This window comes from Rhinolophus sinicus, chromosome 4 (assembly GCF_057876585.1).
Source record: "Rhinolophus sinicus isolate RSI-liver-muscle chromosome 4, RSI-T2T, whole genome shotgun sequence".
Lineage (NCBI taxonomy): Eukaryota > Metazoa > Chordata > Mammalia > Chiroptera > Rhinolophidae > Rhinolophus > Rhinolophus sinicus.
This window is the reverse complement of record NC_142504.1, coordinates 116552083-116566043: the sequence shown is the minus strand read 5'-3', so window position 1 is coordinate 116566043 and position 13961 is coordinate 116552083. Positions and strand designations below refer to the sequence as shown.

At 51.7% G+C, this 13961-nt stretch overlaps 1 protein-coding gene across 8 annotated transcripts in view; it reads left to right on the top strand.

Moving 5' to 3' along the window:
- The window catches only part of ZNF516 (zinc finger protein 516), a 114208-nt gene that overhangs the window by 43015 nt on the left and 57232 nt on the right, over positions 1–13961 (top strand). For all 8 annotated transcript variants that reach the window (XM_088798057.1, XM_074339824.2, XM_074339825.2 and 5 more), the window contains exon 2: positions 2606–4533. In XM_088798057.1, coding sequence (XP_088654183.1) covers positions 2784–4533 — 1750 coding nt within the window. In that variant the 5' untranslated portion in view covers positions 2606–2783. The remainder of the gene's footprint in view (positions 1–2605; positions 4534–13961) is intronic.

The window sequence follows — 13961 nt, the reverse complement described above, 5'->3', positions numbered from 1 at the left end:
AGGGTCCCCATGCGCCCAGCCCAGAGCTGCCACCTGGCTTGGAAAGAGCGCCTTGAGTTGGAGAACGTGGTGGCTTTTCACATCCTTTATGGACCAACTTAGTGGTCCAGTGGAGTCCAAAATTATTTCAGTGCCACCAGTTTCCAGTGTTTCCGTTGTTTTTTCCCCCTCTATAAACTCATTTCTGTATGGTTCTTTAAACTCCTGAGATTTTTATACCCAGATTAGGTCACTAAGTTAAATATAAACAGTATGTTTTATTCATGCTTTTATATATTACATCACATTCAGCTTTTGAGGGGATGAAATAAGCCCTGGGATTGAAGCGGATGTGTGCCAACCATTTACCTTATAAAATCATCCTAAATAATATACAGCCACCCACAAACTTGTGCTAAGACTAAAACTGCTTGGAAAAATAATTTAAATTAGCTTAAAATGTCATTAAGACGTGTTCTCGTTAACCTTTGTTTTTCCTTTTTTTTTTTTTTTTTGTGGGGGTTATTCATTCATGTTGTTGGAGTCATTGATTTTGGGGCTCCCGGTCCCGTCAGGAGGACTCTATGTGCATCTACTAGTCTGACAGGTACAGGACACCTGTGCAGCTCGGCTTCTGGCCTTTACTCGCCAGAGTTTGCTGATCAGACTGCATTGCTTCTTTACGTGCCTGGGAACATTGCTCACAGGGGGCTTTCTTGAAAGGGGTTTCAGAATGCTTAATTCTAACTCAGATTTCACCTTTGTGCGGGGATATGAGGAGGAGGCGTTTGGAGGGAGCGGGAGGGGTGCTGGGTTTTCACAAGGCCTGTGCTGGACGGCGTCTCTACCCTCGGCAAAGTGGAGGAAGGACAGCGTGAGGCACTCAGAACCCGGCGCCTTGGGCGTGTTTTGCGGATGCACCCGTCGCCCCTCCCTTCTGTGGCCAGTATTCTTTTCAGTGTCTGCTCTGGTGGAAACATGGCAGGTGGGACCACCCAGAGTAAGCAGGGAGTCGCTGGCCAGGTTCTTCCGGGAGAGAACCTCTCATCTTTGAACAGAAAATGGGCATCAACACACTGGTTCAAAACCAGAAACACAGAGCTTCCTCACATTTTGTCAGCTTTTCAGTCTGAGTTCTTAGTGTGTAAGAGGTTGGGACTCTAAAAACATGGCTTCCTGTCCACGTGGAGCTTTTTGAAAGAAAACCTGCCCTTTGGGTTCCCCTGGGTGCAAGTGTGGAGAGCCTGCCCCGCAGTGACTCTACATCTGCCGGGAGAGGAGAAGAACGAAGCTCCGCATCCTGGGTCGCTGTGTGGGCTCCCCCCGGCCTCCCGCCCTCCTGCCTCCCGTCGGAACACCATCCTGAAAGGCACCGGTCTCCCATCCTTTCTCGTGGGCTCACTGTTTCATTTATGTTCCACTTTTCACAAGTCAGATGGAAATTCCTGTTTGGAATGCACACAGTGGCTTTTCAGTGTGTACCATTTGGGGCTCACGTGGTGGTTTACAGGCATTTGGCTGGCTTTCCCACAGCACAGAGGCTTACCCGCTGGGTGCCAGGTACAGCACTGGGCACCCCTTGTCCACTCAGCGGAGACCTGTGCTCAGGCTGCTGGAAACGCCCAGGTGCCTGGAGGAGTGGCTCAAACCAGCGCCTGCCCTTCATTCTCTGGAGGGCAGACAGGCATGAAAGTGCCGGTGATGAAGCAGTGTGACACCTGCTGTCACCAGGGAGAGGCAGGACCAGCCTCCCTGGGGAGAAGGCACTGTGGGAATCTGGCCTGTGGAGAAGTGGGGAGGCCGCCTGACCTCCCGGGGTCGTCAGGGGATTCTGCACCTAGGACTCAACCCTCTGGCCAGAATTTAGGGTGCCTTTGGGGGGAGAGCAGGAGAAAAGGGACAGGACCATGACAGGAAGGGCATTGTAAGGTGCGCCTAGGAATCTGGGCTCTCTAAGAGGCGGCGAAGACCGAATGTTGCTGTGGAAATGGTCTCGTGGTCACACACCTGGAAGTGGTGTCGGTGGGGCAGCCAGCGTCAGCGGCTGCTTTGGGGCACAGATCGTGAAGGAGCTGAGGGCTCCCTTCCTGCCTCTCTTTTACTACATGAGCTGTGTTCTTACTGAAGCCTCACTTCCCACCACCTGCACCCTGAGTGAGTGCCTTCCCAATGGGACCGCCTTGCAGCTCCTTCACCACCCGCAGGCGTCCGCCCCCCCACTGTTCTTTGCCACCCGTCCCGTCCCGTCCCCTCCGTTTCTCTGCTCCTCAGTCCCACGCCCTCCTCGTCCTGTAGCTGTTTCTCACACATGTGGGAACTCTGACCAGCGTTTCATTAAAGACTATATCTTTTTGATAAAAATTACTTTAGTGCAAAATCATTCCCAGTGTTTTATTTTAATGAGTTAGCACATGGTTATTATCAATAGTTAATTGCTTAATTTTTGATCTTTGAAAGGAAAGCAGCTCCTTGTATGTCTCTTATGATTTTTGTTGGTGCCTGTTTAATTTGGACTAGGTTGATATTTTTAAGAAGAGGCGTGTTTCTCACCGTCTGTGGATGTCACTGGGTCCCTGTGCCCATGGGGAGCCTTGTTCCTAAGCTCTCCGTGTCTGTTCTGTTCCAGGTGCTTGCGGCCATCCGCCATGCTGTCCAGGTAGGAAATGCACGACGTCGTGGCAGGCGCATCTCTGCAGCTGGGCGGCAGAAGGCTCCTCTGAACATGGAGAGATAAGACCTCCTCCCGCAGGCCTGCCTGACAGACAGCCGTGCCCGCTGGGGCTGGGCGAGCCCCTGTCCCCAAGATGGATCGCAACCAAGAGGCCGAGACGGAGCTGAGAAGGGGCCCCAGCCCCACCAGGGCCAGCAGGAGCCCGGAGGTGGACGGGGACAAGGCCGTGAGCCACAGCTGCTGCATCTGTGGCAAAAGCTTTCCCTTCCAGAGCTCCCTGTCTCAGCACATGCGCAAGCACACGGGGGAGAAGCCCTACAAGTGCCCCTACTGCGACCACAGGGCTTCCCAGAAGGGCAACCTGAAGATCCACATTCGCAGTCACCGCACGGGGACTTTGGTCCAGGGCCACGAGCCTGAGGCCGGCGAGATGCGTGTGTCTGAGGGCCTGGATGGCTGCACCAGCCCCACGAAAAGCACCTCTGCCTGCAACAGGATCCTGAACGGCGCCACGCAGGGGGACAGCAGCAAGATCCTGCTGAGAAGCAGCAGGAAGGAGGCGGAAGGCGCCGCGGGCGCCGCGGAGGACGGCAGGGCGGCGGCGCAGTGCTCCTTCTGCAGGAGCCGCTTCGAGCGCAAGAAGGACCTGGAGCAGCACGTGCAGCAGGCGCACAAGCCCTTCAAGTGCCGGCTGTGCCCGTACGTGACGCTCCGGGAGGAGTCTCTGCTGAGCCACGTGGGGAAGGACCACATCGCGGCGCAGGGGCCCAGGGCCGAGGCCTGCGTGGAGAACGGCAAGCCCGAGCTGCCCCCCGGCGAGTTCCCGTGCGAGGTGTGCGGCCAGGCCTTCAGCCAGACCTGGTTCCTGAAGGCGCACATGAAGAAGCACAGGGGCTCCTTCGACCATGGCTGCCACATCTGCGGCCGGAGGTTCAAAGAGCCGTGGTTCCTGAAAAACCACATGAAGGCGCACGGCCCCAAGGCGGGGAGCAAGAACAGGCCCAAGAGCGATCTGGACCCCATCGCCACCATCAACAACGTGGTGCAGGAGGAGGCCATCGTCGCCGGCCTGGCCCTCTACGAAGTCTGCACCAAGTGCGGGAACCTGTTTACAAACCTGGACAGCTTGAACGCCCACAACGCCGTGCACCGCCGGGTGGAGGCGGGCCGGACGTGGGTCCCAGCCAGCGAGGGCGCTCCGCTCGGCCCCGTGCACTCCCAGGAGCTCTTCCTCCAGTGCCTGAACCTGTGTCCGGCCGGGACCGCTGCGCCCGCCCTCGGACAGGCCGGCCAGCGAGTGGCCGAGCTGGACCCGGTCAACAGTTACCAGGCCTGGCAGCTGGCCACCAGGGGCAAGGTGGCGGAGCCGGCTGAGTACCTCAAGTACGGGGCGTGGGACGAGGCGCTAGCTGGGGACGTGGCCTTCGACAAGGAGCGGCGCGAGTACATCCTGGTGAGCCAGGAGAAGCGCAAGCGCGAGCTGGAGCCTGGCACGCAGGGCCCCCCACGCAAGAGGGCAGGTGCCCCTGGGGACTCGGCGCCGGGACCCCCGGAGCCCCGGCCCACCTCGCGCCCCAGCCGCCGCGCCGCCGCCCCCGCCGGCCAGGGCAAGTCTTCCGAGTGCTTCGAGTGCGGCAAGATCTTCCGCACCTACCACCAGATGGTGCTGCACTCCCGTGTGCACCGCCGCGCGCGCCGCGACAGGGACAGCCCCGCAGACCGTGCGCCCCGCGTCCGCTGCGGCTCGCTCAGTGAGGGAGACTCGGCCTCGCAGCCCAGCAGCCCCGGCTCGGCCTGCGCCGCCGCCGACTCCCCTGGCTCTGGCTTGGCAGAGGAGGCGGCAGACGACAGCGGAGAGGAGGGCGCAGCTGACCCTGCACCAGGTGAGCACATGCGCCCGAGCCGCTAGGGCTAAGGTGGTTGGCGCCCAGGTGACTCAGGCCCAGGTAGTCCTGGCGCCCAGGGAACCCATGCCCGGGTAGTCTGGGCTCAGGTGGGTCTGCACTCAGGTGGCCCTTGCCCAGATATCCCATGCCCTGGTGGCCCCATGCCCAGGTGGCCCGGCCCCAAATTCCTACAGCTAGGTGGCTCAGGGCCAGGTAGGCTTGGCTCAGTGTTTTGCTCCCAGGTAGCCCTGTGCTTGGGTATCCCTTCCCAAGGTATGTCTGAACGGAAGAGGTCCAGGCCCAGTAGCCCTGCATCCAGGTGGCTCAGGTGATCCAGGTGCCCAGATAGACCTGGCTCCCAAGTAACCAATGCCCAGATAGTCAGGGCTCAGATAACCCTGCACCCAGGTGGCCCAGGCCCAGCAGCCCCGTAGCCGGGTGGCTTATTGTCCTGCACCAAATATTCCTGTGCCCAAGTAGCCCTTTCCCAGGTACCCCATGTCCAGGTAGGCTGGGCTCAGGCAGGCAGGCCTGCACCCAGGTGGCCCTGAGCTCGGTCTGGCGGGTGCAGACACAGATGCCTATCAACTCCACTCCACGCTCCGTTTTGTTCACTGCCCATACATGTTTGCATAAATGAGCACCTGTAACCCACTGAGTTGGTGGTCTCTCTGGGACATCAGTCATTTGAGTTAAGAACAGGTGGCAGACCTCCCACCAGGGCAGTCCCAGGCCTCGCTGTCTCACCACACAGTGTGCACACACGAGCACACACAGGGAACAGGCGCATAAGGCACAGGCACGCACACGTACACTTCTTCTGTCCGCTCCGCCCCGCATCAGGCAGCCAGTGAAAGAGTACCTTCGAATCCGTGTGCGCTTATAATTAATCTCCCTGGATTCTAGTAAACCCTGTGGGTTTAGAACAGCTAATTGGCACAGCTTACTTTCCAAGCAGCAGCTATGGAAACATTTAAAGGTGCTTGGCAAACTTCGTTGTCCTCATCTTCCTACTTTTTATCAGTTGTGAACCTTTTGATACTTTTCATTGTTTTTTGTTTTGGGTGTTCCTTGCAAGTTACAGAACTTGTAACTTTCTGCACACAACCAGGAATGTTTCCTCACTCCTTGAAAACCTATTAATGGCTGTTGCTTTTACCTGAGAGGTCAGGGGTGGTGGAAGCCCAGTGGCTTCAGCGGGGCTGTTTCTCTTCCTAAGTGTGTACGCACGTGTGTAGGGGCACAGTCACACATTATGCTTGGGCCCGCGTTTCCCATTTCACTGCTTAGTCCTTAGCCGTCAGGAGCAGCAGGAAGCTACATTGTTCTCTGGAAACACCAGGCTTGTTCCTGGAGCTTTTCTGGATTCTTCCAACAGTTTATCATGTAAAACCTGGAGAAGCCAGTTGTGACCCAGGGTAGCATTTTAATTCTTGGTTTCACTCTTTTAAAAACTTCACAACTAGAGCTTTTTCTTGGTCTTTTCCAGTAATACAATGACTCCTGTTTGGAGCACGTTGCATAAAATATTAGGGTAGCTCTAAATCCTATTTATTTGTTTGTTTTCTACTTTAAGACAGATATTTTTAATAGTTGCAGAAATTCTTGGGCCTGGTCCCCATTGATTGTGATGGCAGTCAAGGGATTAATTATAAGCTAATTCAGTAGTGCTGTTACAGTCAAGATGTTGGAAAGATCAAACTAGTCTCACTATAATTAGACTTTGTTCTTCTCAGGTTCACTAATTTTAGAGATTTATCATTTACTTAATGAGAGTATATATATATTTTCTCTATATGTAACTTATGTTTTGAGACATTTAATGCCACAGTTGAATCTGTAACAACATCGTATATGGTAGTTGAGTTTCACGTGTCACCAATAGACTCACCAGAATATTGTAGCTTATTGAGAAACTAGAAAAAGAAATTCATGGCATGACTGAGGCAGAAACCGTTGAAGAACATTCTAGGTCTGCTCGCGTCCCTTTTTTTAGCCCCAGAGGACAGTATCTTTCCTCCTAAAAGTACAAAGTTTTCAATCATAGCAGCCTTTAATGGTCTAGTAGAGCATTAAATTGCTGATTCATGGATGCACCGCAAGGAGAGACACGTGTTATATAGATTTAATACTCATGAAATACTCTCATTAGAGGGTTTGGCTAGGGTTTCTGAAGCAGCTACTTCAGAAAAACAGACCGGTGTTTTGTGTCCTGTCTTAGGATCTGTGCCTTTCTTTACTTAAAGATATGCGTGCAACCTTGGAAAATGCTCTCTTTTCCGGTTACTGAAGGATTACTTAGATCTTTAGACATTTTAAATGACTTTAAGTTCTCATAGAACTTTGGTGGGGTGACTGCTTAAAATCACTAGGGCAAATATGGAGAAATCGGGGGACAAAAGATCACCGTCGTCCCCCTAACAATGAATCAGCTCCTTTGGCAGCAAAGTTGACAGTAGAATTCAAATCTTTGTGATCCTTCCAGTAAATCTGCATTGCGCCATAATCTTACCCCGAGAGTTCTGCACGTTCAGGAGTGGACGTGAGTGCTACTTCTGCATCTGGAGATAATTTGCATTATCAGATTAATCGAAAGAAACGTCTTTATTTCATGAAAGGTTCGTTGTCTGTGGAATGTTACCGTTGACTCCTTTGGAGAACTCTGATTGTCACAGATGTTTGTTTCCTCGTAAGACTGGGTGCCGGCAGCCCTCATCACTAAGGTAAATTGTAGAACAAAGTTGTGAATAAAAGTCAATAATTTGAAATGTGTTACTGAGCTAGACTTTAATCCTCCCTCAAGAAAGTGACCTGGCGTGGATGGAAAGTACGCTTTTGGAGTTCACAAAAATGAATTCTTTTCATTAGGGAAGAGGTGCATTGAGAGAGCATATCATTGACGTTTATGACATTTCCAAACACAAAGCGGACTCAGGGCACTTAGAAGTTACCATTGAGGACGAGTGACCGTTGCTTCACAAATAAACAAGCCGAAGTCGTGTTCTGCTCAGAAAGCATCCCGATGACTTAGGGGTGATGGGAGGCCCCTGAGCATGTGTGGAAGGGTCTGCCCAGGCACCTGGGCCGTTAGAGTTGGTGCCGTCATGAGAAGCACCTCCCGATCGCTTTGCCTGGTGCTGGGGGCCATCACAGGTGTTTGCACCTGCCTCAGTGCAAAATACAAGGCGCCTGTCCCTGCTCTTAATCTGGGTGTCGTTTCGGCTGAAACTTATGTGACTACCCCAGCTTAACCTCTTCCAGAACATCGAATCCACAGTCAGTTGCACCTACCCTCTCTAACTCTGGAGAGTCACTTTCTCTTAATTAATAGTAAAACCCCAAGATTTAGATGACGTCATGCAAAATTGTAAGTATTTGTTTTTGACCAAACAAGATGGCAAACTCCGTGGCTCAACCTGGCAAGATAAAGGGCTTAGGACAAGCAGCACAGCATCAGCATCACATGGAGATTGAGGTATTAAGGAGACAGTTTTCAAAAATAGAAAGTTTGGCCAAAGGGACAACAGATAAGTAAAGGAAGAAATAGATTTGCTACGAGTCTCCATTTTCCTGCCTCTGTGCTGGCTGCCTCTCCAGGCTGACACTCTCACACATCTTAGAGCTCATGGTCTTCCCGCCTGATAGGAAGGAGATCCAGTCTTTTGGCTGTAAGTTGTGAGCTGAGAGACTGGCCACTCGTCCCTGTCTGTGGATGGCCGGCGGGGAGGGCCAGACTGCGGTCATGCAGCCAGCGGAGGATGAGCAACCATCTGGTTCCTTTGTAACACAGCGTGGACACGTAGCACGGCGGAGGGGCAGTGTTTCTGTATGTCCCCCACTGTAATGGGGTTTTGGGTGCATCTAGCTAACAGCTGGGAATGAGGAATGCGGGGTGCCCTGGGTGGGGAGGCCGGGCCTGCCAGGGCGGGAAACTTTTGTGGTTACTTATTCTGAGAGCTGACTTCAGGGCCGGAGCAGACACGTGCTCATGGAACGCTCTCTCCTTCTGTTCCCATCCCCTGGAGCTGGGAGGGTCCAGTGCAGGCAACCCAAGGACCCACCTTGCGGCCTGCTATGTTCTGGCCTCCGACCTAGACTCCACGATGGGGAGGGACTGTTGTCTGAACAGAGGACTTCATCACTGGTCCCACCAAGAGGCCAAAAATGATGCCACAAAGAAGGGTGTGGACCGAAGAGGAAAGAATGAATCGAGGGAGACCAAGGGAAGTCCCAGGTGTAGACGGGAGACCAAATGGCAGTTTAAGTGGGAGTGGAAGGCAGGCGTCTCTGGGAATGGTTCCCCGTGGAAAACCAGTCCTAGAATGGCTGCGGGAGGGAAGTGGTGCTTCTGAGGGGTCCACGTGGTTTGGGGCTGTGGAATTGGTCAAGTAAAACCAGGTCACTCAGTCTCCCTCTGCCCAGCACCCACCCGCTTTCCTCAGTGCCCCGGCAGCCTGAGGGTCATTTTGCATAATATCTAATAAGTGTTCAAAAACAGATGGGTCGGCCGCTAGGAAGACAGTGGTGTCGGAGCCAGGCCGTGACGTGCGCGATGCTCTGGCCAACCCCAGGCCCATCCCAGCCCCAGGCCCATCCCAGCCCCAGGCCCATCCCAGCCCCTCGAGGCTTTGAGCGGGAAACAAGTCACACAGCAGCCAGAGAGCCAGCCACGTGGGGCCTGGTGACGAGCAGACTCTAGACAGTAGAGACGGAAATGGACGGGGGGCAGGTGTACTCCAGATTACAGAAGAATGGCCACAAAATGCTAACAGAGTGGTGACAACACTAAATGGCTTCACACTGTCCCGAATACCGAGGAATTGATCTAGTCAGGAGCAGGTGAAGGAGGAGTCGAAAACTTCATACTGAATTCGAATTCATTAGCAAAACACGGCGAAGTTCCTTAAGAAAAACACTCAGGTGCACTTGACATTCGCGTGGAGGATTCTGTGGTTTAGCCAGCATCTTAGCAACCAGCAGCTCTCAGCCAGCACGGTCCTCACGCAGGCGCAGAGGTGATGGTCTGTGTGGCGCTGTGGTACCCGGACGCTCTGCATTAGCGGATGCAGATCGAGCTACGAGGAGAGCCACATCTCGTGTGTGTCACTAGATTCTGATTCCCCAGGCGTTGGTCATCTGCGCGTGGGCGCATACTGATCTTTGCTTGAACAGCACACCATGTCCCTGACCTTCCAGAATGAATTTACTATGCTGTGAAAGACATCAGACACGAGAGGTGTTGCTTTGGGATTTTCTTCCTGTCACCGAGAACACATAGTGGATCTATGATCTCAGTATCGTCAAACAAACACCATGCAAACATTTTGGTTTGCTAGCAAAATTCAAACACTTGATTTTTTCTCTCTCTCACTTTTTATTTGTATTTTTTGGCAGAAGATAGAATCATAGAATTTTAGAGCTGGGAGGAAACTGAGACATGTCTGTCCCCCATTTTACCAGCGAGGACACTGAGGCACAGGGAGCTCTTATAATTTGCCTGAAGCTGACCGGTGTGTTTATTCCCAAAGCACGGCATGGCTGGTGGAAGGCAGGGGAGCTTGGGTGCCTACATGGTAATTCTTTCTTTTTTTTTGTACTGAGGAGCAGTGTGTCTCTAGTAAGTTCTTCAGCCCCATCAGTGTCCAGTTTCCATGGTTACAGTGTGGGGGCTGCGATGCCCGGGAAAAGCGTTGTCATTAACGGGTTCCTGTGTATGCCTGGTGTATCCCGGGCATCCTGTACACACAGAGTTAGAACCGCAACTGGGGCCCACAGGGTCCAGTTCCCAGCTGAGGAAGGGGTTCCTGCCCTAGTTTGCCACTCGAGGGGTAGTGGCACGTGGTCTTGGATGTCTCAGACCCTGCCCAGGGTCCAGCTCCCCAGTCTGCATTCAGGCCATCTCTGTGGGTGGGATGAGACGGGGGCAGCCAAGCTGCACTCTGCAGAAACTAGTTTTCTGTGTGGTGGGTGCTGGTCTCGTCCTGCCCCAGAAGGCTGCTTGTGGTAAACACTGAGTGGGTTCATGGTTTTCTTCGAGTCCAATAAAAATGCATGTGCTGTGTTTACAGAGTCTTACTTGGTGTAACAACGTTCCAACCATTCCCACCTTTGTTTACACCCTAAATTCCTTTCTCTCAGTCCTTGCTCTACTCGATTTAGTTTTCCAGTCTGTGGCGTGGGAGTCGAGGGCTGTGATTTTCGGCTTCTTCCTAGGGTTTAAATGTTACCTTTGCTGTTTCGTCATGAGGAGTTCTTGGTCTTCTCCAGTTGAGACTTGAACTTGTCACGCCTTCTGTGAAGTGTATGGACTCTTTTTAGCTGAATTTGGGTCTTTTACCCCAGTCCCGTGAGATGTGGCCTCTTATACATGAAGGGGTGCACGAATAATGGCTGGCAGCCCCAGTCGGATGAATTAGGTTCACCTCTAAAGTTTGCAGTGCGCTTCGCCGAGAAGCGTTACCTCCAGGAGGGGGTTTCTTTGCACAGGAATTGTTTCTATTGGCTCTCTAGAGGCGACATCATCTGTAACAGTAGCAAAGACCGGTTAGTAATAGTAGCGATGAGACCGGTTAGTAACAGTATCAATGAGGCTGATTAGGAACAGTAACGCTGACTGGTAACAGTAGCAGTGACTCCACTCATAGTGCTTAATGGGAACGCCTTGTGCGCATACAAAGTTTTGAAGTTGAAAGTGCCTCCTAAAGGTGAAATAGTATCCTGGCCTCTTGGGATAGGCAGGAGGTCAGTACTTTTTTAGCACCTTTTGGTGCGTTAGCAGACTTGGGATGGGGCTTCTGGGAAGGCACTTGTCTCACGGCTTCTGACCATGGCACTCTTGTTGGTGCCATGACCTGGGCATCTTCCTGAGCCATCAGTCCAGGCAAGGAGCAGAAATAGGGGGGCTCTGGACTCAGTGCCCACGTGAACCCTGCTGAGCACAGGGCCCAGGGAACACGGGAGAGGAGCATCACTGATCCCCCACCCAGGTGGTGCTGGGCACTCACTGGTACAGCTTTCATGCACCAGAGCTGGTGCCTGCAAGTGGGTGAGGAGTGTTGTGGGAACTGTGAGGGGTGCTGGGACAGCGTCTGGAGGGACTAGACAGAGCCCCCAGCGGATGTCCTTTCCTGGGGCAGTCCTTCCTGTGCAGTGAGGACAAGCTGCAGAGACCCTACAAAGCCGCTGGCCCCTGCGACCTGTGGCTCCAGCCCTGGATTCTCATGCTGCTGGGAAATGCAGGCCGTCCTGTCCCAGCCAGCTGAGCCTGCTGGCAGTGGGAGTGCAGGGTCATGGCTCTAGAGGTCGGGAGCAGCAGCTCCCAGCGCTGGCACAGCCCCACTTTTAGGAGTTAGGGTTCCTCACCAAGCGCTGGCCGGTAAACTGAATTATTTAGTAAGTTTAGACTCTTTTTGAGCAGTTAGGTTTGATTTGCTAAGTGATTTTGTTGTGTATGTGTCTCTGGCATGTGTCTTTAATTTTTCATTTGTATAAGTTTAGGGTTTTTGTTGTTGTTTTTTGTTAATGTCCTGTGTTTTCAGACATAATCTGAGACCCATTTTTCATGAAAACTCTGTAAGCTACTCCTATGAGACTGTATTTGCATACACAATTTGCATAAGCCTTTGCATATGAAATTTTTTACGAGAGTCAAAAAAGCTAGGGGTATTTTCTGGATTGCAGGTTAGACGGTCATGCTTTCATTGCTGGAATTGTACCTGATTCTGCGGGCACTGTCAGTGTAGTCATGTCCATGTAAAGGACGCCTCATCTCCTGGTTTATTTGTACAGGCAGCCATTAATTTGAGAGAATTTTCACAAATCAGTAAGACATTTGGGCTTAACTGCTAGATGCCAAATGTGTTCTTGTAAAAACGTTCCAGATCTGAGCGTTACTCACGGTGTTTCTTCTAACTGCAGGATAATTACTTTCAGCACGGTGAATAAGCTGTGTTCTGAAGTTACTATGATTACTGTGTTTATCTAATAACCTAATTGGTCATTGGAATATACATTTAAAATGATAATTCGGTGGTGCCCTCTGATGACTTGGCTCTCCTCTAGAAAGTTTTGTGCGTGTCTGAATCTAGTATCTGAAACCCTCTGAGGAGAATGGTAGCTTTCTTCAAAATTATAACCCAATATAAGCATTATCAGAATAGTTCGTTATCGGACTGGACTGTTGGTATTGAAATGAGGGTCAGGCCGCTAGTTACCATAGTTCCTTTGATTTAAAACTCATCTATAATGTTAATAGTTTTTTAAAACATTGATTAGTGCATGATTCATGAGATGATTTATATAGATTATTTTGGTGTTAGACTACAGATTGATAGTGGTGGGGTGGATTGGCAATTTTTATTTTCAAGAAATGTTATGGGGTACTTCTCCCCCCAAAATGATAAAATCTGGTAGGGCAGGGCTATGAAGATTGAAATCAAGGCACAAACCTTTGAAAACCTCCTTGACTAATAGAGAAATATCAACAGTAGCCTCAAAATGCAGTTTATAGTGTGTCACCAAAGATGACTTACAAAGTTTCTGAATTTCAGGGGTGATGAAAGGAATTGTGGAGTCCTGACTCGGGAAATTTTGGAAACTCTGAATACGAACATTCTGGACAGGTTGTGCTATATACCAAGGAGGAGAAGAGGGTCTGGCGTTTCCATGGAGACAGCCTACACACCCTTTAGAATCCAATTCCTGGGATTGTCTAGAAGCCCCTATGATGGAAGGGCATCATGCTTGGAAGTTGGTTAGGAAGAGATAAATTGCTTAGAAAGGGCTGCCTGGAAAGCTAACAGCACTTGACCAACAGATTCTTAGATGCTTTTTAAATATCCAAATTTCTTGTGAATTTTGGGTCAGAATTTCATGATTTTTTTGTTTCTTGAGTTAGAGATCTTTCTCTTTGAATTTAAAGATCTGATTTTGGGGGGCAGGTGATGCTGCAGGTGTCTGTAGAAGTTTTCAGAGCCGCGCCACGCCTGTGAGCTCGCGGGCTCGTCTGGAGTGGCGCTAGGGACCTGCTCTTTCCTTTCCTGCTGACGGCTGGTCCAGCATTGGCCACGCCCACACACTAGGCCGTCAGTCATTGTCTCCTCTCCCTGTTTTCTGCCTCCTCCTGCGAGATGGGCAGTAAGGAAGCAGGGCATCTCAGAACACCAGACACATAGCACATACGATGTGTCACGATGCCCAGTCTCAGAGGATTGTCATCTCTTCTCTGTTCCCAGGCCAGAGACAGAATCGCAGATGAAGGCTATTGGACACAGGAGTTCCAGGAACCATCGCCTTCAGCCGCTGCTGTCATTCGCATAGGCCTGTCTCCTTCTGGGCAACCCTAGCCTGCCTGCCCTGTTGCAGTGTGAATTTGTCGCCTCTCAGCTCCTTCCGATGCCCTTGGTGGGGAAGGAGGGTCTTTCAGG